The following is a 24731-nucleotide window of genomic DNA, read 5'->3' on the forward strand; positions in this document are numbered from 1 at the left end:
CCGAGCTTCCCTGACCAGACGTCAGCCACAGTGTGCAATGTCCAGTGCAATGTCCAACATCATTGGCTGGGCAGAATGCTTAACGCTTAACATTTTTTCGAATCGCGCGTCTCGTCTTGAGAAATTGACCGCTGCCATCCCGCCACGCTCGCATCGAAGTGATTTGAGTTCTTTGGTCGAACGCGAATGCTAATTGACGATTTGACGCAGGAACCCTGTGCAAGAAGCTAGATCAAATTTGAAGAGAATTTCTGTATATACTCTTCCCGGGTTGAAACTTCGATATATTGTAGAATATGTCTCAGTTACCTGATCAAACGGCACCATCTGTAGGCTACGAAACAGTCGACTCTAGACCCAGCAAGCGGCCGAGAATGGAAAACACTACGGAAAATGAAAGCGCGCACAAAACCAATATCGAAGACTCGATCAAAGAAGTAAAGGAAATCCGAACACTGAAAGGTGTTGCACCAATCAAAGCTGAGTACGCTCAACCCTTGAGAGAGTCCTTCAGAGGTGTTTTTGGAGAATTTAATTTTGACGGGTTTCATACATGTTGTGTTAGAAGTTGACTAAAAGTGATAGGTTCTTGATACATCAAAAATCAAAAGTTGAGCCAGAGAGCGACGCCCGGGCCGCGAATGGGACGGGCTCAAATTACGATACAGTCCCTCGTGCCAATTGCCAGAATGGCGATCGGGACGGCGTCAGTATCAAAGACGGCGACAAATCTGTTGGCAATGAATTAATGAATGAGCAAGAAGGCCAGAATAATAACAATAACAAGGGAAAAGGTGACGAAAAGAAAAACAACAGAAAGAATCGCGAAACGGGTCAGAACAAAAAGCGTCAGTATGGTAGCTGGGGGGATAAGATTCAACTTTGCCCTTCGAGACAGCTAAGCTCAGAGTTTTCTCCACGAGAGTGCAGTCACGGCGAGAAATGCAAATTCGAGCACTCTTTGCGCAGATACCTAAAGGAAGGCAAACAAGAAATTCCTCCGGACGATCACCTGACACCTGAGTATGACTACCGCTTCAAGGTGTGTCCTGTATGGGAAGAAAACGGTTACTGTCCTGCAGGATGGAAGTGTCGCTACTATGAGAGTCACTCCCAGGAAATCGAGCACGAAGATGGAAAGAAAGAACTTATTTTGATTGAGGATGTAGAGCGAATGAAGAAGGCGGGAGTCGACGAGAACACTAAAGCTGTCGGCACCAGAGTCTACAACGTCATCGATACAAAGGACAAGATTGACCTTGAGCGCAGACGTGTTAAATTAGACCGCTCAGATCAATATGCGAAGTGGCTCACTGATTCATTCAATCCTCGGCAAGCAAAAGCATATAACAGTGCTAAGCGATCGAATGAAGCAACAGGCAAAACCGATGGCAATAGAAAAGCAACAGCAGATGAGGCTGAAAACAACGACATCGAGATGCACGACTGTGAGAGTAAAGAAGACACGCGTGCGTCTTTCACAGAGCCGCCTTTTCGAGCATCTGAAAAACGCAAGCTCTACTATGGGCCGGACACACCCGTTCTTGCACCACTCACCACACAAGGCAACTTACCCTTCCGCCGTCTATGCGTCGATCTCGGCGCTCAAGTGACCTGGTCTGAGATGGCAATGAGCCTTCCGCTGATTCAAGGTCAAAAACAAGAATGGGCGCTTGTCAAGGCTCACGAGTCTGAAATTACACCACCTCGACTCAAAGGAGACAATATCGTCAAGGACTACGACAATGCAAAGGACCTGAAGTTTGGTGTACAGATCGCGGCGAACAAATTCTGGCCAGCATTCAAGGCCACGGAGGCCCTGGCAAAGTACTGTCCAAAGTTGCGAGCCATTGATCTGAATTGTGGTTGCCCTATCGACCTGGTTTTCAACAGCGGCGCAGGCTCTGCGCTGTTAGATTCGCAGGCCAAACTCGAGAAGATGCTACGAGGTATGAATGCCCTGTCGGGCGAAATACCAATCCAGGTCAAGATTCGAATGGGGGTAAAAGACAATATTCCAACGGCTGGTTCGCTTGTAGATAGGCTGGTTCTTGGGGGTCAAACGGCTCAGGATGAAGGCCTTGGCCCTTGTGGTGTAGCTGCCATCACTCTGCATGGGAGAAGCAGACAGCAGCGATACACTCGAGAAGCCAATTGGGACTACATCCATTCCATCGGCGCTATGATCAAGGATCTTAACGCGAAAAGAGATGCAATAACAGACACCGCGCGTGAGGGTGATTCCCGGGATAGAGCAAACGGTGGCCGTGTCTACTTCATTGGGAACGGCGATATATTCTCGTACGAAGATTACTGGGACCATATCGAGAACGCCAATGTGGACAGTTGCATGATTGCACGGGGTGCTTTGATCAAACCGTGGATCTTCGAAGAGATCGAGCAGCGCAAGCATATTGACAAGTCTGCAGATGAGCGGTTTGAATACATCAGAACTTTCTGTCGGTACGGAATGGACACATGGGGAAGTGATGAAATAGGTGTGGGCACAACAAGACGCTTCTTGCTAGAATGGCTGAGCTTCACGCATCGATATGTTCCTTTGGGCTTGCTTGAGCGTCTACCGGCGAAGATCAATGAAAGGCCGCCTCCATATTTCGGAAGAAATGACAAGGAGACGCTATTGGCAAGCAACAACTACAAAGACTGGATCAAAATCAGGTATGGCAAATGAGTCCGCGTTCATGACAAAGCTGAAGAGGAGACAGTGAAATGTTCTTAGGTCCTGCAAACAAGGATTTCAACTTTACACCAAAACACAAGAGCAACGCTTACGAAAGCATTGAGGCTGAAGGGTAAGGCATTCAAAGATCGGAGCTGGACGAGATGGTTACAGGCGGCATGGAGAGGCGGCATGGAGGGACGGTTGGGCGACGAAACAGTTACCAGCCAATGAATTCACGGGCGCAGAGCAAACCTGGTACACGCACCAGACCCCCCGTACGCTTGCTAAAGCCACAGGAAAGCGTTTCCGGATGCGGACGCGACGTCATTTCTGCTATTGTAGTTACCGCTATAGCCTGCGAGACGACTGGCTGGCAGGCGGTCGGTTTGCAAGTCTCCTGCCGACAAATACGCAGTAGAAACTCCAAGCTATATGTACGATTAAATCAGGTGGCTGGAGAGATAGTAGATTCTCTTCGGTAATGCAACTTATCAGCTCTATCGTCCCCGCTTTCTTTAGTCTGTATGTCCTTGTTCGCGTCGAGCTTTGTCCCGATTTCGATTCGCCAAACTGGTCGCGTACCCGCACGCCCACTCTCAAACACTCTCGCTTGCACCTCAACAGCCAGGCGGCAGACACAACCTCGACCTAATATACGTATCTCTGATTTCAAATGCTCTAGTTTGGATCTGCCATGATCACACGCGGCCTCGCTTGCTATACCGTGCAGCGCGCTTCCACAGAATTCTGTCATGGGCGAGGGCGAAAACGCGGCACCTAACGGTACCGCAGTACTTACAGACGAGGCTCTTGCGTGCTGTTGCGGACGAGCAGATTGCGTGTTCCTTGCTCACTCATGCAAAGTGCTCGATGCTGTCCAACGCGATGCCAGAAAAGCTGGTGAACTGGGCCAGGTACGTCAAGGTCACATCGAAGCCGTCTTTAATTCGCTGCACCCAGCTGCCACGTCGGTCAGCTGAGTCCTAACCTTATGAACGACTGCTGCATGACAAGGGAATAGTATATTTGGCCCAGAGAACCTCTGCTAACGAATATGTGGTGATTTTCGTAGGCGTTGCTTTCGCGTCATGAAAGTTATGTCGCTGATGCCGAACGCGACAGGACACGCATGTTAGAGTGTATCGCTCACCTAGAGAAGGAGAAGCTTGAGCTCGAGACGAGGAATCGGGATGCAATTGAGGAGAATAAAAAGCTGCTCGAACAGCTAGAGGCTCTGAACACGGCAGTCATCGAGTCGGACGCGAAAATTTTGTCACTCACGGATGCGCTGCGCTCTGCCGACCAGAATGTTGAGCACCTGACGAGCTTGGCTGCTCGGACAGCACGACTGCAGGATCAGCTGCAGAGATTTGAGCAGGAGCAGGAGAGACTGCAGGAGATGTTGAAGGTTACCAAGGAAGACGAGCGAACGGCTATATTACGGGCACAGAAGGCGGAGCGAACGATCAATGATCTGCAAGACCAGCTTGATAGGATTGAGCGGGAAGCGAGAGAAGAAAGAGAACGCCACAGCGAAATTATCGCTCGTATGGAGCGCAGAAGAGCCGTAGAGCTGGAGCTCCAGAACGCAGCCGGACGCCTGAAAGGTGCAGCAGCAGCAAAGACGATGCCTGGAGGGGGAACAAATACTGTGGTCTCAAGTTTTGTGAAGGACATCCTGCAGGACAATGCAAACCTGCAGATGGGTATCGTGGAGCTTAAAGAGATGCTGGATCGGTCCAATGAGGAAGTTGAGCGACTACGGCATCTCATGGCGACAGGAGATGGGCCAGAGTCTCCTGTGCAACGATCTTCAACTCCGAATTTGGGAGCTGAGCTGAGTGCGAAGGAGCTGCATGTACATCACCACTACCATGCGCCGCCTCAGAAAGTCGAAACTCCAAAGCAGATTCGACGGGAGTTTCCACGGAGAACGAAGAAGAAGCGGGTTAGTCTCTCGTCCGGCTCTTTCCTGCCACCGAGCCATACACCCAGAAGCTCCGTCTCATCGGTTCATTCACCCACGGCGTCAGCTATCATATCGCATACTTCGGCAAGTTTGCCCCAGCAAGCTCGTGTCGCCCCGAAGCGATGGTCTATACAGTCTAATCAGACCGGTTATTCGAACTTCTCATCCCTGCCGAGCTCGCCATATGGTGACTCCGTATTTGATCGCGTGTTCAGCGATGCAGCAACGGATGCTTCCCGTCCGACGAGTCCAGAGAGTGAAGTGCTCAGTCCAAGAGACGTCAGCAACGAATTCAAACATGTGAGGCAAGATTTTGTGCAGAAATTTAGTCTTGATGAAAGCATGCGCACCGTCTCCGATGGAGCTGTACCCATTGGTCGGCAACTTTCCAGTTCCACAAAAGGGAAAGGAAAAATCGAGTCCCCACAACTGGACTATGATACCTGGCAGAACAACAGCCAACACTCCGTCATCCTTGAAGAAGACGAGTACGAGGACAGTTCACACACCGAGCGGCCAACAACACCTTCAGATAAGCCGCGACAACAACATGAAAAGACTGCAGCACAAGAAGTGTCACCGCCACGGGACATACCCAAGCTGCGTAGAGCGGCTTCACATGAAAGCATCATCTCCGTGCATGGTGCTGATATACACACCCTACAATCTCGTCCGAGCCAGTTGCTGATAGGACAGCGACGTATGTTCTCGGCTGGTTCCCCGTCTACGAGCCAAGCGGTTGTCAGCGATACAAGTGCGGTTGCATTGTCTACATCGAGATCACCTTCTTCCGGGGACAGCCGCTCGTATTTGTCCTCCCTTGCGGCAAGCCAGCGTAGCAGACCTACTCCCCCACTATCAAAGAAATCGAGTATGGGGCAGCTTGGCCAGTGGGTCATGGGACGTTGGGGATATAGCGCTGTGCCGCCGCAACCACCGCCGCCGCCTCCTTCTCAACCTATAGAGTCCCATGCATCAGCGGAGACAGCATCTATCTCGTCTACAGGCTCCAGCGTAAAGTCTAAAGCAGGTACTGCTTCTTCCGGTCCGAAAGTCATCTTGAGGGCGCCAGGGATCAATCAGAAAGGCCCCATTTTCGGTTTTGGACCTGAGCCGCAGTTATCAAAACAGGTGGTCACGACCGTGATTGATGAGGAGGCATTGAGAGAGAGTCTTGGTACCGGTTGATATTAATGCCAATTTTTTTGCACAGTTATACTTGGTGTGTATGGAGAGCGTGGGCTTGTTTATTGATAGAGGTTTGATTTCTAAATACTCTCAGGAAGCACTACTACGGCGTTTCGCTGGCTAAGATGAGAAAGAGTGAGATACCCCAGAACTGACAAGATCGCATTTTTGTCTGCTCTCCTATGTAATGCACAATGGATATATCTTGATTTGTCTAGCAAGACGGAAATCTTTCTCCATAATGATAAGGCTCTATGTCTGTTGGAGGAGTAGAGCATTTTGACAACTTCGATTCCACGCAGCGAAGCTTCTATAGGGTGACCACAAACGCCAGTCGCACCAAGATTCATATCCTTGCTGCCTACAACCCGTAGATGTCGCTCTCGTGCTGCTATGGTCCGTATATGAGTTGAGATTAACGAAGAATCAGCAAAGTATCCATGTTTACAACCATCGCTCAGCGTTCTTCACCATCCCGTCAAACCTTCCGAGTTGAAACCCAAGAGCAGCAGCAGCAGCACCATCAACCAGACCTAGTGTCAGAAGCTCTCTGAACCCACCCGAGCTCATATGCGGTCTGTGAACAAGGCACACGCTCAACATGCAAGCGGAAAGGAACAAGCGCGCGGGAACACTCGCGTGAACGAACTGATTCTCCTCAAGGGGCATGTATGAAGAGATGAGGTAGGCGCCTTGCAGCCCTGTGGTCACGATGCCGAGCAGCGTGAGCGTGTCGGCCACCCGTGGCGACGGGTTAGCGGGAACAAACAAGGAGTAGTGACCGTCCGCGGTGGAGTATATGGGTCCGCGAAAGAACGTGGTGTAGATGCCAAACCCGACGAGAGTCACAGACTGCACGATCAGGGGCGCAGGAAGGTTGATGGGTCGCAGCAAAGGCATCGTGAAGGCGCCGGCGGCTCAATTGAACGACATGGCCGATCACTCGTAACAGATCGGTCCAAGAAAGGAATATGTACAATCAGGGAACGATCGATGTCGACCGAGCATCCCGAACGTGATCGGCAATGGTGGTGTCACAACATCACGAATACGAAGCGTACCCAGTTAGTGGAACAGCAGAGTCGAAAGTGCCATTGGTCCGTTCTATGCGTCAGCGTCGCGATGGCTGCCGGGCTTGTACAAGTACGTCTTTACTTCGTGTTTCGTCTACGGCCGCGAACGGATTAAAGCCTATCTTTTGGCAATGTCGAGGAGAGGAGATGGGCCGTGCCCGGCCAATCCGCGATGGCTGTAAACCACACCACGTGTCGCCAATCAGGTAGGGGATTTGGAAAGTTTGGGAGAAGATAACCGACGGTGAAGTTCTAGTCACGAATACTGCTCAAAGTCGCGAATCATCGTGACATTCGCAATTTTTCGCTCTCGAATTCAGGTACTGGTCGCTGTTTTCGCATCCTCCATCCCGCCTTGTACAGACTTCATTGCACACACTCTAGAAGTTGCTCCTTCCAACCAGATCACGAGTTGGATTATTGAGGGCAACCAAGTCTTAAGGGCTACCGAGCCTTTGCGGTTATCTGTAATTGTCGCCGCAGAAAGGCCGGCATCGTCTTTATTGCCATGTTCAACTACGATGTCTCCAGACCAAGATTTACAAGCATAACCACCCATGTCCCCACGGCTATGACGTCACTTCTTTCATCAGCTTGGATCCAAGGCTACCCGTTCTGTTGGCAGATAATATCTAGGTCTATAGTTCATATCTTCAAGCCAAAGGCAAGCTCTCTTTACCTAGACTCTGCGTCACGACTTTTATAGGCGCAACAGAGGCATTTCAATGGCAGACCGCGCCTCTCTAAACGGTCGCAATGGCTTCTTGCACCTCTTTGAGCGCATCGCAAGCAAAGAAGACCTCTATAGTTCTTTCTGTCCACAGTCCCGCGTCCTTAGGCACCGGCGGCTCGCGATAGTATTTTCTTATCTCTTCTTCGACGCCTGGAAAGTTCAAGCCCGCGGGCCCCACGTTGCTCATCAACATTACGAAGTTGCACCTGGGAAGCCTCAATCTGTCCCGGATTGCTAGTCGCGTTTTGACGGAAGCCTAGTCTCCAGCCTTCACAGCGCTCATGATTGGCTCCAAAGCGGCTGGGGTTTCGGTGGTCACTGTTAGGCCTGCTGCATGTGTGGGCAGCATGACGTTTGCCGTGTCTCCCATCACAAGTGCGCGGCCTTTGATGAACGATGAGTGAGGCGACCGCCTCGTCGCGTGGTGAACACGTATGCCGTCCTCTTCACACAGCTCGAAATACTTCTTTATGGTCGGGTGAAAGTTGCGTCCTGTATCCATAAGCTGGTCGACAGTGGATTGTGAATTCCACACGTCTGACTGCTTTGATCTCCACGAGTGTTGTGCACCATCGCCGAGTTGAGAACGGTGTTGTTGCGACACGGGTAGCTCATGTAAAGGACGTCGTGCTGAAAGTCAAGACTGATGTGGAATCCTGTTTTGTCATGCGTATAGAGTTCGCCTATCTCAGAAACAGAAAGAATCATGCGCTTCGGTAGGAGGAAGCGGAAGATGATAAAACCTGTCGCGGTGGCCTCGTTTTGGAGCCGTTTACCGTATTCACAAGAGTACTCTGCTTGATACGTACCCTAAGATTCCCGTCATGTACGCATGTGTTTAGGAACTGCATACATTGGCCCCGCCAGTCACGATAACTATGTCGCTCACGACCTCGCTACCGTCTGCTCCGTTTCTGATGACCACGATCTCGTCGGTCGTCGCTTGGGCCTTCGCAAAGTCGAAGCCCCAATGCTGAAGCACTCGTACCCCGGACGGGTTCGCTCAAATGGCGGCGCCGATCTGGTTGGCAAAAGTTGAACGTTCATGGTGCGTGCATGCCCATCCCGCCCGCCGAAGGGCGGTGGCGGCGGAGAGGCCAGTGAGACCGGCGCCTACAATGCTTGCCTTGGGCTTACCCATCAAATTTCTCTGAGGAAGGGACCATGTCCGATAGAAGAGGAGGAAAGAGAATACGACCAAGTACACGCTGTCCGTCACACCGCTCAGAATCGTCGTTGGCTTTCAATCGCTATCAACCTCTTAGAGGTTCATCATCTACTGGGCAGCAAAGGAAAAAGTACACTGAAATCGGTGGAGTCAAGAAACGAACAGCTAAGGTTGAGCGTGATCATCATGAATTAGTGGCCCAAGCGGATGCTCTGCTCTCTTTTTTCCCTTGCAGTTGATCACTGTGACTGCAAGTGTCGTGGTGCTCAGAAGGCATCTCGGATCGGCTGACCTGCTTTTACGTTGGTGCTGACACGGACAGCGCACGCCTCGAGGAGCAAGTAACCAGAGATCGCCGAGACAAATATACAAGCGCGCCGAGTCGGCCCCGCTAACGATCCTACCATCGAAAGGTTGTGCGCGTTCGAACGAGTCTTATATCATCAGCAGATGACTGCCAAAAGTGGACATGCAAGCATGGACGCAGTCCCATGGAAACCCCCCAAACTTAGCCATCAAAACAAATCGTAGGCGACTGTCGAATCACCGAAACGCCATCGACTTTATTCGTCCACTTGGGCATTACGGCTTCTTCGTCTCTTGTGCTCAGGAGATTTGTGGAACGTACGACACAGGCGATCTTACCTTTGCGGGAGTTACCCGAGCCGCGAACTCGGCGTAGACGGGTCATGCTCGGAATGATCTCCGAAGCAGACGATCGATGCGTAAAGGACTCAAAAGATCGTCTCGATGGCACGGAGAAGTCGGTTACCGACGGCAGTTTGAGGAATGCTCGTGCCACATCAGGGAAGAGGAAAGAAAAAAAAATTTTTTTTTCTTTCCAAGCCTTTCGAGAGTATCGTCAGTTCCCCGCTACATGACATCATATTTCGTGCTTTTTGTGTCAAAGGGGTCTGGTGGCTGTACCCCAGACGCCACTTTACAGAGTGGCGCCGAAGTTTCGGCCGATTTTTGCTTTGCGCGCCAGGTGGCCGCGATGGGAATTGGCGAAAAGTCCATCAGGAGAATGGACGCAGGGAAAGAATCACATTAAAACAAAAAAACCAAGCACGTGGGTAACGCGGTATTTCGGTAAGCTTTCTTGTGATGTTTTCGATTTCAGAATTGCTATTTAGCACTTGTTCCTCCCGGACATCAAAAGGGGAAGCGATCTGGGTATATCCACCTCGATCATGAAACTAATGTAACAATTATAACGTTTGCAGAGCCCTCACCGAGGAGTCCCCCTATGCTCCTCGCCGGTTGTGGTATAATGCTGAATAAAGTTCGTAACAATCCCCACCAGGATAAAAAAAAAGCCCCAAAGGATGACGCCCGAGACCCAAGGAACCGAATTAGGTTTTTTATTTTATTCCGCCATGATGCGATTACCTCCAACGCCATGCTCTACAAAGTTGGTTGACTTTACAAGTCCATGAAGCGGGAATCAGAACCAGCCCGCCCGTCAACACGTGAGGATGATGATGATGATGATGATGAAGATGGTCGTGACAATGATTCGTCAAACAGGGTAAGCGGTGCGCGGGAACCCAGTTGACGATGAACGTAAATGGTGGTGAAAACGCCGAGCGACAAGATGGCCTAGCGGCGCGAGAAGGAGTCTCGAATCTTGTTCAGCCCGGCCTCCATGGAGTGTCTCACGCTGTGTGTGGACTCACTGCTGCTGGCGCTGGATCGTCGCTTGGGCTGCTCTTCGACCAGATTGCCGGCGCCGCCACGGCCGATGTGGTAGTAGGGGGTCTGGTGGTCCAGCATCTTCTGCTGGCGCTCAAGCTCCTCGTCGAAGCTGAAGATGGCGCGCTCGGACTCCCTGTGGACGTTGCCGGCACCACCACGACCGGCAGCGAAGTAGCTGTCCGGGGGAGGTGTCCGGAGCTTGGTTACGGAGGCGGGACCCTCGGCGGTAGCGCCATTTGTGATGTTCTTGGGGTTGATGCGGACGTAGTTGCCAGCGCCGCCACGGCCGTAGCTAGCGTAGTGGGCAGAGGCGACCGAGGGGTGTGGCTCGGTGATGCTGTAGTTGCGAGACATTGTGCAGAACGTATGTGCGATGAGCAGTTGCTTGCAATGGGGTTTTTTCGGATGGCTGGTGCAGATGACTGATGGCAACGGTTTCCTGATGGAACGAGGCGAGATTGGATGCACAGACGAGATGAAGTTTTGCTCTGATCCGGTGAGAGAGGGCAACGGGGTAGGAGGCGAGGCTCTTAAATATGGAGGAAAGGTACTACCAAGGCGCCAGGAGGAAAAGGTTTGCATGCGATGAATAATGGAGCAGGACCTCTGCGTCACACACACACCCAGAGGGTCTCAGCCTATTCAGTTAACGGCAAGCACGTCGTCGAGAAATTTGCTTTGCTGGGTCACACGCAGGGCCAGTGGCTGCGCAGAAGGCAACGGAAGGGCGAGGGGGGGCTCTGAGCAAAAGCATTGGCAGGTTGCCCAAGCGACGCGCTTTGCAGTTAACGGCAGTCAGGCGCGTCAGGTGGTAGCCGTAGCGGTACATGGAGGTCTAGCGGTCGAAGTAAACATAGCCATCGCCAAACGCCGATCGAAACGATGCGAAATTGCGGAGCCGAGCGCAGGCGGCAAAAAAAACCAGCGCAGGACGCAACTCCAAGGCGGGGGTGGCCGCGCGCGCTGGGGAGGTCCGTAGTGGCCGGCCGCAACGCGTGCCTGAAAATCCTGCAGCCCGCACGTGACGGGCAGCCCGCCTGACCCGGCCTGGGGTGCTGGCCGGTCGTGGCTGCCAGGGGCGGTGGAAGCGAGCCAATCACGCGCAGAGCTCACGTAAAATTCTGCGCTGTGAGTGGCTCCGGCGCGAATCCTTTACGTCACGCCCGCGCCGGGGGTTCGTGCTGGGCAAAGCCAGACTGGCAGCGGCGTGTGCGTGCGCAGAAGCTCCTGCCGCCACGGGCTCGACCACTCGCAGCAATCCTGGGGGTAACAGAAACTCTGCCCTTCGCCTGTCGTGACAACGTGCTTCCATCACGAGAGCGTCCTGTTCGCCATTCATTTTCCACATGCTTCGTTGCTTCCAACCCGGCGCTGCGACGCTTGCTGTGCCCGCTGTGCTCGCTTCTCCTGCAGCCCCTTCGTGCTCCTCGCCCGCCCTGTTCCCAAGTCCTCGGCTTTACCGCCTCAGCTTGTTTGGCATCAGTCCTGTTCTCGTATAGTCCTCTGCACCGCTGCAGCGAGAATGATCCAGCCTCAAATCATGGCCGCCCGCCTTTCGCAACGCACCTCGATGTGCACCCATCATTTGGCGTGAGCCTTGCGCCATAGTCGGTCAGCAAAGGGAAAAAAAATAAAGGGCCAATCCGTGTTCGTGCTTGCTGCACGCTACCGCTAGTCCCAGATGTCGCCGTGCTGCAAAATCTATTCCACCAGATCCACGACAGGCCAAGGGTTCCTACGTGCCTTGTGAGTCCCAGCATCCTGTTGCGAAACACGTCGCACAGAAACATAAAGGAAAATTGGGAACCTGTCTCTGGGCCTTTTCAGCTTTCTCCGACGGCGCCTCTCTGGAATTCCAGACCCGTGATCTGACTCACTACTGTCCTGGCCTCTTGTTTCTCCCTCGTTTCTCGTTTGCCAGCCGTTGCGGCCAACCCACCGGCGCTGAGAGGCGAGAAAATAAAAAATTTCGTGTACCTGCACTTGGCGCTGCCGAGCTGGACTAGAATCTCTCGTTCGAGAGCCGCTTGACCCGCAACCGTTCGTTCCTTTCCCGCGAATGACTATGGTGCGGACAGGCGTCTGAGAAACTAGCAAGCTTTCCCCGCAAAAAGTGTTCCTGCAACAGCTTGTAAGCGGGTCCGCGCTTGCAAAATCTGCACGTAAGGGATGATTTGTTTTCGACATGCTAACAATAATGCAAATGTTGCTGCGAAAGGCTATCCTTGACAAATCCAATATGCATAGCACGGACCGGGGTTCCTTCCTTGCCTTCCGTCAATCACATCCATCACGTCCATCACGTCCATCACTTGGGAATCGATCAAAGTGCAGCATGGAACGTAGTGATGGATGTACAGGTGACGGTTGCACACAACTCTCTTGTACGTATTCAATTGAAGGTGTCAAAATGCTACCAGCTTCGTTCATCCTTCTCGCCTCGCTGAGATGCTACCACACGTTGTCCTGGGTATCATGCATTCAAAAGGCACAAACCTAACGCGCAACGATCATCGATCTCACCCAAATGAGGCTCCGGTCTAGGGAAAACGAAAATTTCCCCCTTTGCTGAAGACCAGAAACTTTTTCTTTCCACATTGCCCAAAAGTTACGCAAGCCCCATGCATTATGTGCTCGTAAGTGATCTCGTAATGGAAACCAAAGAAGAGTGGAGGAGAGGGGGGATGGGGGGGAGGGGAAGAGCGAGATGGGTTCTATGCCTGGAAACGTGCCCCGTTGCCCCGGAACTGTAACGCGACCCTTCAACTAGCTCGCCCCAGCATTGCGGAGAATGCGCAAGCAGACTAAGTGAAGAGTGAACCATCACGGCCCGAAACGTGAGCTGGTGATAGGCTGGGAGGCCCTGGTGGACGTGTAACTTGTCAGCCTTAACAGGGAAATGAGAATCGCCTTTTGTACCGGACACGCATCGCCTCATCGTCGAAACATCTCACCGCGTGGTCCGTACTGTGGAGCACAATTATGGATCATGATCATGATGGCGAGAGGAACACGTCCTATGGCGTGAGCACGCTGCTCGTCCTCATGCGAACTTTTGGTGTATTATGTCTGGGTTCTCCTGCCACTCGTCCTTGTCCACCCACATCTGCCAATCAGCCTTTTCGTTAGCCAGACCGGACCATCGAAAGGGACGCAAGACCTGTGATTGAAAAAAAAAAAGTGAAAAGAAAAGAAAATTCTGTTCCATGTGAAGAGAGGAAAGACTTACCTTTTTGAACGTGCTCAGCCCTGCTAATATACTGCCTCCGGTCCACGTCGTGTACTTGCGCTCGGGAGGCGCGAAAATCTTGATGCGCATGTCTTTAACAGCGAGCCGCTGTACCTCGTGCAATAACCTGTCGCCGAAGCCTTTTGTCAGCGTAGAGCCGCCTGACAGCACGATGCTACTGTAGAGCGCCTTGCGCAGGTCCATGTCGGTCCTTGCGATAGCTTCGACCACGATCTGATGAACGCCCTGATATTCAAGCCCTATACGCTCTGGATCGAACAATATCTCCGGCGCACGGAAGCGCTCTGGGCCAAGCTGTAGCAGGCGGTTAGCGACACGTTACGCAGAAGAGCAATCGGCCGTCTTGAGGTTCTTGCCTTGATGGTCTTGCCGTCCGGCAGCACGTAGTCGATTTCCCTGCTGCTTGCTTTCGAGGTCGCACCACTCCAGTCCTTCTCTTCTTTGTTGGGGTCCAGAGCAATGTAGCTCTTCTTTTCCTTGATCTCCCTGACAATCTCCTTCTCCGCGCTCGTATGAAAGATGTAACCCGCCTTCCGCAGCTGCGTCTGCAGGTATTCGGTGACGTCTCGACCTGCCACGTCGATCCGCCTGATGCTGTTGGGAATTGCGAATCCGTCGTACACAGGCACTGCATGTGACACACCGTCCCCTGAATCCAGAACTATGCCCGTCGTCCTTCCCGATGCGTACAGCGACAGGACGGCTTGCACTGAGTTGTAAAGAGCGGGCACGTTGAACGTCTCGAACAGTATCTGCGCGGCATAGTCACGGTTACTCCTCGGGTTCAGCGGGGGCTCCGTGAGCAGGACCGGATGCTGCCACAGTATCAGCTTCCACGTGTGTCAAAATCGCACATCTGAACCCACATCTTCACTCAACGTCTTCAACCCTTCCTGATAGACGTATTGCCATATCCTCTCCATATCATCCCAGTCCGTCACGATGCCGTGCTCGAGAGGGTAATTTATCTTCAGGAGGCCCCTCAAATCCTGTGCCATGGGTCCGATGAATACGTCGCCCTCGCGAGCACCTGCCATCGCCCTCACATGCTTCGGTCGACCCACGTACGAGGGAAAGTAGCATTTCGGAAGGTCCTCTCCAGCAAACCCAGCTCGTATGGTGCCGCTGCCGTTGTCGAGCACTATGGGCGCATTGTGCAGCCTGGTGTTGACCGCCATGATCGCGGCAGTTAGCGTGACAAGGAAGCTCGACACAGACGAGAGCAAGGCAATGCGATGACCTGGAGCATGAGTGGGCGTCTCGCCGCGGTTTGTGGAATTTTGGTGGTACTTCGTGCTGGCATTCAACCTGCGCGTGTTCACGGACGCGACCCGATTCGAGATGCAGGGATGAACGGCCCGCAGCCCCACAGTCTTGGCTAAGTGCCGTTGTGTGTTTTTGAGGCAGGACAGAACTTTACAGGACTGAGAGGACAACAGGAGAGGGAAGAAAAAAGCTCGTGGAAGTGAAGAGGGGACACACTTCGTTTCACTTGTTTTCGACAGTAAAATGAAAGAACCGAGGTTGATGCGCAATGGCCAGAAAGGTAGAAGAATTTGCCAGAATTTCAAGACAAGACGAGAGGACAAATAGTTTGTGCAAAATGCTATATGGCTCATACGGAAGAACTGATGTCCAAAATGGGTTCAAAATTCAAAGCGGCATTGATTCTTCCACGGCGAAAGGCCTTCTGGATCATCACTTCTTCCGCCTTCACGAAGTCTCTCAAACGTTGTATCCAGAGCACAAGCCTTGCTAGCATGATACAATCCCCCAAGATGGAGAAGGAAACTGCAGGAAACAAATGGTGGTGGTGGAGAAGGAGGAGCGAAGATTACTGATGCACCGAAGACAAGATCAGAGGGAAAGTGAGATAAACTTACCCAGTCCTCGGAGGCTCATGCGCTCGTTCTTCTTTACGCAAGCAAGACCTGGCGTTTGAGGACATCTATCTCGCATACTTCCTGCTTCACGTGCTGCCCTAGAGTCGACAGCGTGACAGGAACCAATGGTACGCACTGGCTCGCATCACCAGGAGACAAGATCTGAACCAATGAACGTCACGGGCCCAAAAGGGGCAGCCATCTATGTGTAAAGAAAAGGGGCGTGGGTGTTCGAGAGTCGCTGCAAAAAGCGCTCTTTTGTGTCGGCGGGTACACGGTAGGCCTTGATCACCAAGCGCAGCAAATTTCACCAAGTGAAGCCACCATCGAGCGCATGTCCACGTCCGGCACGCACTGGAACATCGAGCTTCGTCTAACGACAGCGCGACGGCGAAGCCTAGAGCCGTACTCTCGCCCACGGTCTCCAAACATGCAAGCACACCGGGGTCTCGCGGGCTGCGTATAGCGGACGGGTCGCACTCGATGCTCCAAGTCGAAACAGATGTCGAACTAGGAGGATGCAATAAGCGGAGCGACCTCCATACAAAAGTGGTGAATACATGGGATCTGATGGCCGATGAAAATAAATACGGCCTTCCATATCAGCTCTAGCGGTTCTGCAATGCGTGAAGAATACGTAGGGCATTTGCTATGCACAAAGCGGATGTCTTAATCAATCGGCTCATCCTTGATGCTAAGGGTAATTCGGGTATCGATGTCGATTCGACATAAAAAAACTCGCCGAACGGAGACCGACGTCGAGTCACGGGGCAGGTTTCAAGGAACCGGAGTTGTGCTGATAGAAGAAAGGTGAGTGTTCAACACCGAGACGTGGACTTAATCGACTCTGGGGTTGATCAAACCAACCACGGTTTAATTTACAATCTAGGAGCTCAATGGACATACCTATTTTCTGACCTTCCTCGCAAAATTGACCAGATTTTCTATCACGCCCTCAAAGGCCTCCTTCTCCCGTCCAGCTTCTTCCACCTTTCGCTGCCAGTAGCCCAAATATTCCCTCCCTTTCTCATTCATTCTCTCAACTTCCTTGATATGCTCTTTCAGCTCCTTATCACTCATACCATCAATTCTCTCCTGCGTTGTTTGTGCAAGCCTCCTAGCAGCCACGGTATCAAATTCTGGAGGCTGCTCGACCTCTTTGTTGCCGGCCTTTCGCCTAGACTTCCGTTGCTTGCCAGATGCTGTGCTAGTGAGCGATGCGTCAGAGTCGTGACCGGCTTTCAGCTTGCCTAGTTGACTCCTGTCATCGCTCGAAGGCCGAGGTGACTTTTCCTTGTTAGGATCAGGTGACTTAAGCAGCCCACTGGGGAGCACCAGTTTTTTCTGCTTGCTGGCCGGAAGAATCTCATCCAAGTCAACAGGGACACCGAGTGATACGAGGAACAAGCGCCGGATGCGACTGCGTAGCCAATTAGGTGGTGCCAAGGGGGGCGGTGCTATGAGTTGGGAGTAGAGCGATGCGCTTCTTTCGGAAAGGAATATCTGCTGATTAGGCGGCGGCAAGCTGGAAGAAGTGGTTGGTGGGTAGGATGGGAAAAGAGCCCGCAGATAAGGTGCACAAATAGATTGGATAGATTCGATATCGTTCGCATCCCTGAAGTCTGCTATAGGCTGAGAAATCATCCTCAGTCAGCATAATCTCACGTGTTGCTGGGCCAAAAGGTATGGCAGGGAGATTGGTAGCTCGTTTATGTAACAAGAGCAGAAGAACAGGGAAGCGATGGGATAGGACGGGTGCAAGACACCGCGTGGCATATCATTTCTATGGTCGTCTGCTCGTTACAGGAGAAGTCATGCGTGCTTACAATAGATGGTAAAGAAGGAGGCTGCGAAGGATCAGGAGGTGCATGTGTCTGTTCGTCTGAGAAACCTTCATCAAATTCCCCAAAGTCATCATCGTCGGCATTAGCCTCCTGTCCCTCCTCGAAATCATCAAAATCATCGCCAAAACCTCCGTCGTCGGCTTCGTCTTCACCGCCGCCAGGGTCATCAGAGCGATCGTCAAGACTTATTTGGTCCCGGTCAAGGTCACCAGTGGATCTAATATTGCTCGCAGTTGGCGATGCTTGTCCTGTCAATCGCTCGCTGGGAGGACAGCGGGCCGGCGGGCAATCACATACCTTTGAAAGGGTTGGCTGGAGCCCGGGCAGAATCTGGACTCCTCACAATCTCGTCGGGCTCGGCGTCTGCCTTACGCATCTCGTATGCCGCTGTGCCTGGAACATCGCCGTAGCTCGGCACGTCGGGGTCGATTTTCTCCACGATCATGCGGGGGATACGAGTGCCGCCTGGTGTTGAGGGTCGAGAAACTCTGGATGCACTCCGTGATCGTGTCCCTTCAGGAACAACTTCTATCTCGTCGGGAACAGCATCTGCAATCCGGTTGTTGTATGCTGGAGTGCCTGGAACCTCGCCATAAGATGGCTCATCATCAACCTTCTCTACCCGTGTAAGTGGAATAGGTGATTCACCGCCTGGTCGAATGTGGGGACGTTCGCCTTCCGATGCGTCGACAAAGTCATCGCTACCGTCGTCTGAAGAGGCTGTTGCTGAGTAAGCTTGACGAGACCGAATATGAAGGCGCGGATAAGCTCTTACCAAGCTCATGTGCTCCAGTGTCCTCCAATGCGTGGTGCTTGGTCTCTGGAGGCTGAAGTTCACCGCTCATTTTGACTATTGGCTTATTCTCGCTTCTCCACTGCGCTGCTCTAGGGATCCAGAAGGCCAGAGACAGAACCTGGAGGGCAAAGGAATCAAGCACAAAGGAGGGGCATGGAAAAAAGCTGGTTGCTACACAGCCACGACGAAAGTGGGCACGGAAGGATGTTCGTGTTCCATCACCGCAGCAAGGCCAAAGCCCAGGGTAGCTTTGGACTTCGTGGACGAGCAGAATCTCAAGCGCGGCCTTGCTGCCTCAGACACGTAGCCTTGTCCGTGCTAAAGCATCAACTTCGCGCGTCGTCAACGAAGCGCAAGCAAAAGAAATCGCTTCGTGGATCAACCTTGACCACGTTCCATTGATTTTACGCTCCATCGACTTCTTCATCTGCGTCATCGGACGTGGTTCAAGAGTCGTATTATTTGGTAAAATCTTTCAAGCGCTGCCGCACACCTCGTAGTCATCCGTCCAAGGATGTCGACCTTCACCTTCGGCAGCACGCCAGCGTCGTCTGGCAGCACAGCACCCTCCTTCGGCGCGACCTCAGGCACAACGGGTGGGCTGTTTGGCTCCGCAACGACTTCGTCCTCGACGCCTCTTTTTGGAGGCACCAGCACCGCCCCGGCTTCGACAGGAAACACCATTAGTACAAGTTTATTTGGCAGCACAGCGAACAATGCAAGTAGCACATCTAAGCCAACCTTCTCGTTTGGCAGTACGGCGACTTCAGGATCCGGGGGAACAAGCCTCTTTGGCGGCGCTACTTCTGGTGGAGGGCTCTTTGGTGAGAAGTCTGGAGGTGAGAACAAGCAGCCCACAACAGCTGCGCAGACGCCGGCATCGAGTGCGCCTTCAACCGGCGGTCTCTTTGGAAGTGGAACAACATCATCGGCTTCAGGCTCCTCGTCGTTATTTACTGGAGCAACGTCTTCTGCTCCTTCTGCAACTCCCGCGGCACCAAAGACATCATTGTTCAGCTTTGGTCAGCAAGGATCGACAACCCCAGCAGCGACTCCACCTACAACGAGTGCACCGACGGCAGGAGGTGGGCTCTTTGGAGGAGCATCCAGCTCACTAAATACGACAAAGCCATTATTTGGCTCAACAACACCCGCAGCGCCGGCCCCTTCCTCAGGCTCAACGACAAGTCTTTTTGGTGGTATAGGGCAATCTACAGGTACCACAAACTTGTTTGGTGCAAAGCCGTCAGCTTCTGCCCCGGCATCAAGCGCGACGAGTTCTGGATTATTTGGCCAACCAGCAAACAGCGCGGCAGCTGGAACACAATCTACCACGACTGCACCTGCATCATCGACTGCCCCTGCTACTTCGTCGCAACCAACGTCATCCGGCGGTCTGTTTAGCTTTTCTAAACCAGCTGATCAATCAAAACCAGCTACTCCTTCATTGTTTGGCGGCGCTACAAGCAAGCCTGCCACAACTTCTACGACCACAGCTCAGGCACCTGCATCGAATGCCCAGTCAACGACAAAAGCATCGGCCGCCACATCCGCAGCTACACCCTCTTTATTTGGCGCTAAACCTCCCGCAACCACAGCACCCTCCAGTGGATTATTCAGTGGCCTTGGGTCACAGAGCACGGCCCCTGCAGCCTCAAGTGCTGCAACAACATCCTCACCGGCATCTACTTCAACTGCCCCTGCAGCTACAACATCTGCATCGGCAGGAGGTCTCTTTAGTGCCTCTGCAAGTACAAGCTCAGCAGCTCCTGCAAGTAGTCTCTTCAGTGCGGCGCCAGCAGCTACCACAACGTCAAGTTCGGCGCCCGGTGCCTCAACCGCAACGGCAGCAGCCGCAGCCGCAGCTCCTTCTGCCGACGCACGGTCTCGCTTGAAAAACAAATCAATGGATGAAATTCTCACCCGCTGGGCTGCTGATCTCTCTAAGTATCAGAAGGAATTTCAAAAGTCTGCCAAGCAGGTTGCAGCATGGGACGCCCTGCTGGTCAAAAACACCGAGAAAATCTCGAAATTGTACGCAAAGGCGTTTCAAGCGGAGCGTGATGCAAGCGAGGTTGAGAAACAAATTCATGCTGTAGAGAACGAACAAGATGAATTGGAGCAATGGTTAAGCAAATATGAGGTTGAAGTCGAGGATATGATTCGCAAGACTGGCGTTGGTATGGAAAGTGGTGTTGCAGGAGGCGTTGATGCGGAGAGAGAAAAGGTATACAAGCTCGCTGAGAGTGTGACACAGCGACTCGAGGATTTGAACCGCGACTTGGGAGAGGTCATAAATGAAGTCAATAGCGTTAGTGCAATGGTGGGCAAGAGCACAGGGCCCGATGACCAGGTATGCTGCCTTGAAATTCCATTTGACCAACGAGTTTGTACTGATTGATGAACAGCTGTCGAATATCGTTCGCGTGCTCAACTCGCATCTTCAGCAGCTCTCGGACATAGATACGGGAGCACGAGAGTTACAAGAAAAGGTTGATGCAGCAAAAAGGGATCGAGCTGGTCTTGGCTCCAGTGCAAATGGTTGGCACAACGTGGGCAACGATGCTGCAGAGGACTTTTATAAGAGCTACTTGGGGAGGAGATAAGCTTCGATCGCAAGAACTTCTCTGCATCTGTAAGATACACTAGGTGCTTCGACAGGACGCGAATTGAAAGCAAAAGTAATAAGCGTGGCGTCATTGGTGTTTCTGGGTGCACCTCAGAGTCTAGGAAATGATGGGTAAAGAGCTAGTGATGCGTTGCGGTGAGCGCTGTAAATGCGATGGGACGAATTTTTCTCACGCCACGAAGAGTGCTGTGAGCATGTGTGTCATTTAACTGTCGGCTATATTACAGCTCATCCAAAAATGGAGCTTTCAGTAGAAACGATATTGAGACAAAACCATCAGTTTTCATTGGCGACCGTGTTCGTTCGGTGACAGCACGTCTGCGCATTGCCATTGGTATGAGCAGAGCCATTCTCAAGTTTACTGGCTAGATTGCGATTACTGGGCACGTCGAGACTTGGATTTGCTGTAAAGAAGTCCGCAGGACGTAATGAAACTTGATGTATCTCAACTGGCCTGGACGAGTGCGTGAGCAAAGACAGAACAGGATTGCCAAGGTACGGAACTTCTACTCACATCACAGGCCAATCCTCCACTCGGGGGTTGTGAGTCAGTCCAAAGACAGACCACAACACCACATCTTCATTTTGGATATCATCTCCACGCGCCACCATGTCCTGAACGCCCCCGATCTCCTCGCTAGAATGATAGAGGTACGGACCTGCTGCCCACAGTTCTTGATCCCGGTACTTTGTCACCCACAGGTGATGCTGAGCGAAAGCAGCCCGCTTTGCTTGTTTCGATCGCTTGTCTGCCAAGAGGAGTTGCGTCGGCGGAGGGACGAGTTTGTATCCTACGGGTCTGCCGCTGATTGGATTCTTGATGTTCTCATTCACGATCTTGAAGACTCGATTGTTCTGAGGCATCGCATCCACCCACTGCGACTGCTTCAGCGGCGTCCTCACGACCTGATAGAAGTTGCCATTTGGATTCGTCTTCGCGTTCATAGGCACGGGTAGCGATTCTTCCTGCACGACCGTGTTCTTGTGCCCGTCAATCGCAGGGTCGATCCGTATTGCGAAGATGTGCTGGTGATTCTGTGCAAGAACGCCAGGGTTGACGACGTTCCCGTACTCACTTATCTTGCCGGCGTCGATGTTCACGCAACTGACAATTCCAGTCGCGCGCGTCTCGATATCGATGCCGCCGGATTGGTTGAACTTGTACGCAAAGACGTATTCGTAGTTGGCAAGCGTAATGATGAACTGCACAACGAGTTCACGGTTGCGTGTTACGACTGCGCGACCGGTCCGCCAATTGGTATGCTTCCAACCAATTCCGTTATCTTGCTCGTGCAGGCAAATCACATTAGGATGGTCAAGAACGTCTCCGTTCGGTTTAAGAATCACGGAATCAAAGTACTATGAGACTTGAGTAAGCAAATATGTCTCTCAAGTTTTGGATCATAGAACGACACTGACCTTGATGTGACCTAGACAATCACAACCGAGGGCAAGGTTATTCGTACAAGCTCCAGCGCCACCTTCGCCAAAGTCGAAGGCCTGTTTTCTGTGAAAGGGAGGCCAGGCATCGGCGTAAGGAACAGTCTAAGTTGATGTCAGCAGGCAGATGCTCCCAGATCTTTCGATGAATACGTACCATTTCACTCATGGACAATCTGTATAGCACACTTCTACCGTCGTAGTGAACATCATGGATAACCGCACCTTCACGAGGCGTAAACGAAACTCGGAACCTCCACTTCTGCCACTCGACAAGTGAGTCGTCCGTGACTTTGAACGACGGGCCGTTTGGTTGAACCACATTCAGCTCCTTAAGGTCTTGACGGACACCTCCTGGAAGCAATTCGGGAATATACTCGGCCGGGACGCAGTGGTCCATCGGATTCTTGGGGTGGGCGGTGGAATTCACTGGTTCACCTATACCCCCCGTCGCAAGCTTTATGATTCGAACAACCTCACGCTTGTGGTAATCAACAACTGGTATAAGAGGGACTGGGAATGGGTAGAAATTCGTGTCTGGGTTACCACTGCGTTTGTCTGTTGCGAAGACAAGACCTTGGAAGTATCGGCCTTTGGGGTCATCATCGGGCTCAAGGGAGCCATATGGCCATGGCTCTATAATAGGCTCTAAGTAGTCTGGTAGTTGAAGTTCAGCCAGCGCTGCTTTGTACATGGGCGACGCATTAATGACTTTAACGACCTCCTCAAATTCACCTCTAGTTGGCAAATTAGTCACAAAGCTCTTTTACTACAACATTGCTAATCAGAACATACATCGTGAGAGCAGGAGAAATATCCTGAGGAATCACTTCATGCTTTATTCTGGCTTTTTGGCCGAGATCAACGATAGATTCATTGTAACGGGGTATTTTGTCTGATCCGATTGTGTCGTAATGGCATTTGGCAAGGCGTTGTGGACGAGGGCTGCTAGCCGAAAGCAGTCCTTTGTGTTCAAGGTCAAGAAAAACGGTTAATTCTGCTTTGGGAGGCTCAAGGAGGCTGATCTCTCGAAACTCAATTATCTCACCGGAATGAGACTGCTTGAGAATATCACGAGCTAGGCACGTCTCCTCTTTCGAGAGGTGCTGCAAAGGGTGAGGAATCGAGGCCATGATGGTGGGGGGAGGGTTTCACTCGACTTCGAGCTCTGTCTTAGTCACATTGATCCTACAGGAGCAGGTAGACTGCTTTTATATATGAAGAGGTTGTATCTCGCTCTACCTGCCGTATTCAATTGCGTATACTTATCTAGGACACGCCATGCCCTAAATGTTAAGTACACCCGACAGAACATGCAGATCCGCACCGCTGTGGGAATTTGTGGGGAGGGGTTGAGAGGGCGAAGGAGTGGTAGCGATGGAGAAGAGCGCGCTGTGATTGGCCGAAAGCACAAAGCTTCTCGTCTCCCGTGGATGCCGAAGCCCCCGACAATCAAAACACAACTTACTTCACGAACGATGAACAGTCATGAGCCAATGTTGAGCTGAATGAAGCTTACCGCCATTGGGATATCTCATCCATTTTTGCGTGTATGCATTGACGAGCATCGATTCCGAGTCACGTAGCTTTTCGGCGGTTTGCGACATTGTGTACTTTATCTAGACTGCTCGCGCTGTTTATTTCAAGAGACAAGTCATGAACATGCTTGTTTCTGACGACGCATCTTCGTACCCTTCAAACGCCTCGCAAGGAACAAACCCGCTCCTTGCATACAAAGCCCGTGCTGCAGAGAATTCCTCGCGTGTGCCTGTCTCAAGGCTTACGCGGTGATAACCGCGGTGACGAGCGACATCGAGTATATGCTGGACCAGAGCAGTGGCTATCCCCTTCCTGAGGTACATGGGGATGGTTCGAACGGATTTAATCTCCCCATGCGTATGCGATATCTCCTTCAGTGCTCCACAGCCCATGAGTTGTCCCGACTGATTCCATGCCGTGTACACTGTAACATCGGGTTTTTGTAGTGCAGAGAGTCCAAGAACATATCCCTTCTGACCACTAACTCGATTGCCCATTTCCAAAGACTCAAAGTGGTCATTCAAAAGACTGATGACCTGTTGATTTGACAGGTTGTCTTTCTTGATAATAATGTCGGAAAGATTTGATTGCCTTGAAGAATCGGCAGAATTTGTTGCCATGTCTTGGTGCGTGTTACAACCACTGCAGATGAGACGATTATTGCAAGCCCAATGGACGTCTAAATAAAATGATCGAGCTCGTCATTGCATGGGGAACAAAGTACTACAATTAGCTTCGTTGTATGTAGCTCAGGTCTCCGATTCTCGGAGACGGTTAACACGTTATAAGTTAGGAACTACAAGTATGTAACATGCACGCCCCACCTTCACATACGAGA

The 24731-nt window shown here is 51.9% G+C and overlaps 10 protein-coding genes across 12 annotated transcripts; 3 read left to right on the plus strand and 7 right to left on the minus strand.

Annotated features, from left to right (window-relative positions):
• Positions 1 to 67: 67 nt before the first annotated feature.
• Positions 68 to 3192, plus strand: PV09_00616 (uncharacterized protein). Its single transcript, XM_016353379.1, has 3 exons — positions 68 to 484; positions 586 to 2679; positions 2727 to 3192. Exons 1-3 carry the CDS (start codon positions 297 to 299, stop codon positions 2815 to 2817), a joined length of 2373 nt encoding a protein of 790 aa, XP_016218532.1. The 5' UTR covers positions 68 to 296; the 3' UTR covers positions 2818 to 3192.
• Positions 3193 to 3260: 68 nt separating this feature from the next.
• PV09_00617 (uncharacterized protein) lies at positions 3261 to 6126 on the plus strand. The gene is made up of 2 exons (XM_016353380.1): positions 3261 to 3597; positions 3756 to 6126. The coding sequence occupies exons 1-2, from the start codon at positions 3436 to 3438 to the stop codon at positions 5838 to 5840; spliced, it is 2247 nt and encodes a 748-aa protein (XP_016218533.1). The 5' UTR covers positions 3261 to 3435; the 3' UTR covers positions 5841 to 6126.
• PV09_00618 (uncharacterized protein) lies at positions 5948 to 6833 on the minus strand. The gene has a single exon (XM_016353381.1). The coding sequence runs from the start codon at positions 6738 to 6740 to the stop codon at positions 6285 to 6287; it is 456 nt and encodes a 151-aa protein (XP_016218534.1). The 5' UTR covers positions 6741 to 6833; the 3' UTR covers positions 5948 to 6284.
• An 823-nt stretch (positions 6834 to 7656) lies between these two features.
• PV09_00619 (uncharacterized protein) lies at positions 7657 to 7839 on the minus strand (the record flags this gene model as incomplete). Its single annotated transcript, XM_016353382.1, has 1 exon — positions 7657 to 7839. The coding sequence occupies one exon, from the start codon at positions 7837 to 7839 to the stop codon at positions 7657 to 7659; it is 183 nt and encodes a 60-aa protein (XP_016218535.1).
• Positions 7840 to 9899: 2060 nt separating this feature from the next.
• PV09_00620 (uncharacterized protein) lies at positions 9900 to 11215 on the minus strand. Its single transcript, XM_016353383.1, has one exon. It carries the CDS (start codon positions 11092 to 11094, stop codon positions 10417 to 10419), a length of 678 nt encoding a protein of 225 aa, XP_016218536.1. The 5' UTR covers positions 11095 to 11215; the 3' UTR covers positions 9900 to 10416.
• A 1453-nt stretch (positions 11216 to 12668) lies between these two features.
• On the minus strand, positions 12669 to 15085 carry PV09_00621 (actin-like protein). Its single transcript, XM_016353384.1, has 4 exons — positions 14629 to 15085; positions 14119 to 14577; positions 13742 to 14056; positions 12669 to 13618 (listed from the first exon to the last, which is right to left on the minus strand). The coding sequence occupies exons 1-4, from the start codon at positions 14938 to 14940 to the stop codon at positions 13556 to 13558; spliced, it is 1149 nt and encodes a 382-aa protein (XP_016218537.1). The 5' UTR covers positions 14941 to 15085; the 3' UTR covers positions 12669 to 13555.
• A 1112-nt stretch (positions 15086 to 16197) lies between these two features.
• Positions 16198 to 18509, minus strand: PV09_00622. Of its 3 annotated transcripts, none has more exons than XM_016353385.1 (5): positions 18265 to 18509; positions 17787 to 18209; positions 17472 to 17731; positions 16552 to 17277; positions 16198 to 16441 (listed from the first exon to the last, which is right to left on the minus strand). In XM_016353385.1, the coding sequence occupies exons 1-4, from the start codon at positions 18332 to 18334 to the stop codon at positions 16552 to 16554; spliced, it is 1479 nt and encodes a 492-aa protein (XP_016218538.1). In that variant the 5' UTR covers positions 18335 to 18509; the 3' UTR covers positions 16198 to 16441. The 3 variants fall into 3 exon arrangements, with proteins under 3 accessions (XP_016218538.1, XP_016218540.1, XP_016218539.1); XM_016353387.1 differs by lacking the exon at positions 16198 to 16441 and having other exon boundaries at positions 16443 to 17277; positions 17787 to 18068; positions 18138 to 18209; XM_016353386.1 differs by lacking the exon at positions 16198 to 16441 and having other exon boundaries at positions 16443 to 17277.
• A 134-nt stretch (positions 18510 to 18643) lies between these two features.
• PV09_00623 (uncharacterized protein) lies at positions 18644 to 21187 on the plus strand. The gene is made up of 2 exons (XM_016353388.1): positions 18644 to 20638; positions 20694 to 21187. The coding sequence occupies exons 1-2, from the start codon at positions 18800 to 18802 to the stop codon at positions 20889 to 20891; spliced, it is 2037 nt and encodes a 678-aa protein (XP_016218541.1). The 5' UTR covers positions 18644 to 18799; the 3' UTR covers positions 20892 to 21187.
• Positions 20934 to 23565, minus strand: PV09_00624 (uncharacterized protein). The gene is made up of 5 exons (XM_016353389.1): positions 23150 to 23565; positions 22512 to 23091; positions 22334 to 22459; positions 21429 to 22273; positions 20934 to 21368 (listed from the first exon to the last, which is right to left on the minus strand). Exons 1-5 carry the CDS (start codon positions 23485 to 23487, stop codon positions 21191 to 21193), a joined length of 2067 nt encoding a protein of 688 aa, XP_016218542.1. The 5' UTR covers positions 23488 to 23565; the 3' UTR covers positions 20934 to 21190.
• Positions 23566 to 23946: 381 nt separating this feature from the next.
• Positions 23947 to 24590, minus strand: PV09_00625 (uncharacterized protein). The gene has a single exon (XM_016353390.1). The coding sequence runs from the start codon at positions 24511 to 24513 to the stop codon at positions 23992 to 23994; it is 522 nt and encodes a 173-aa protein (XP_016218543.1). The 5' UTR covers positions 24514 to 24590; the 3' UTR covers positions 23947 to 23991.
• Positions 24591 to 24731: the final 141 nt, after the last annotated feature.

The sequence above is a fragment of the Verruconis gallopava genome, assembly GCF_000836295.1.
Source record: "Verruconis gallopava strain CBS 43764 unplaced genomic scaffold supercont1.2, whole genome shotgun sequence".
Classification (NCBI taxonomy): domain Eukaryota; kingdom Fungi; phylum Ascomycota; class Dothideomycetes; order Venturiales; family Sympoventuriaceae; genus Verruconis; species Verruconis gallopava.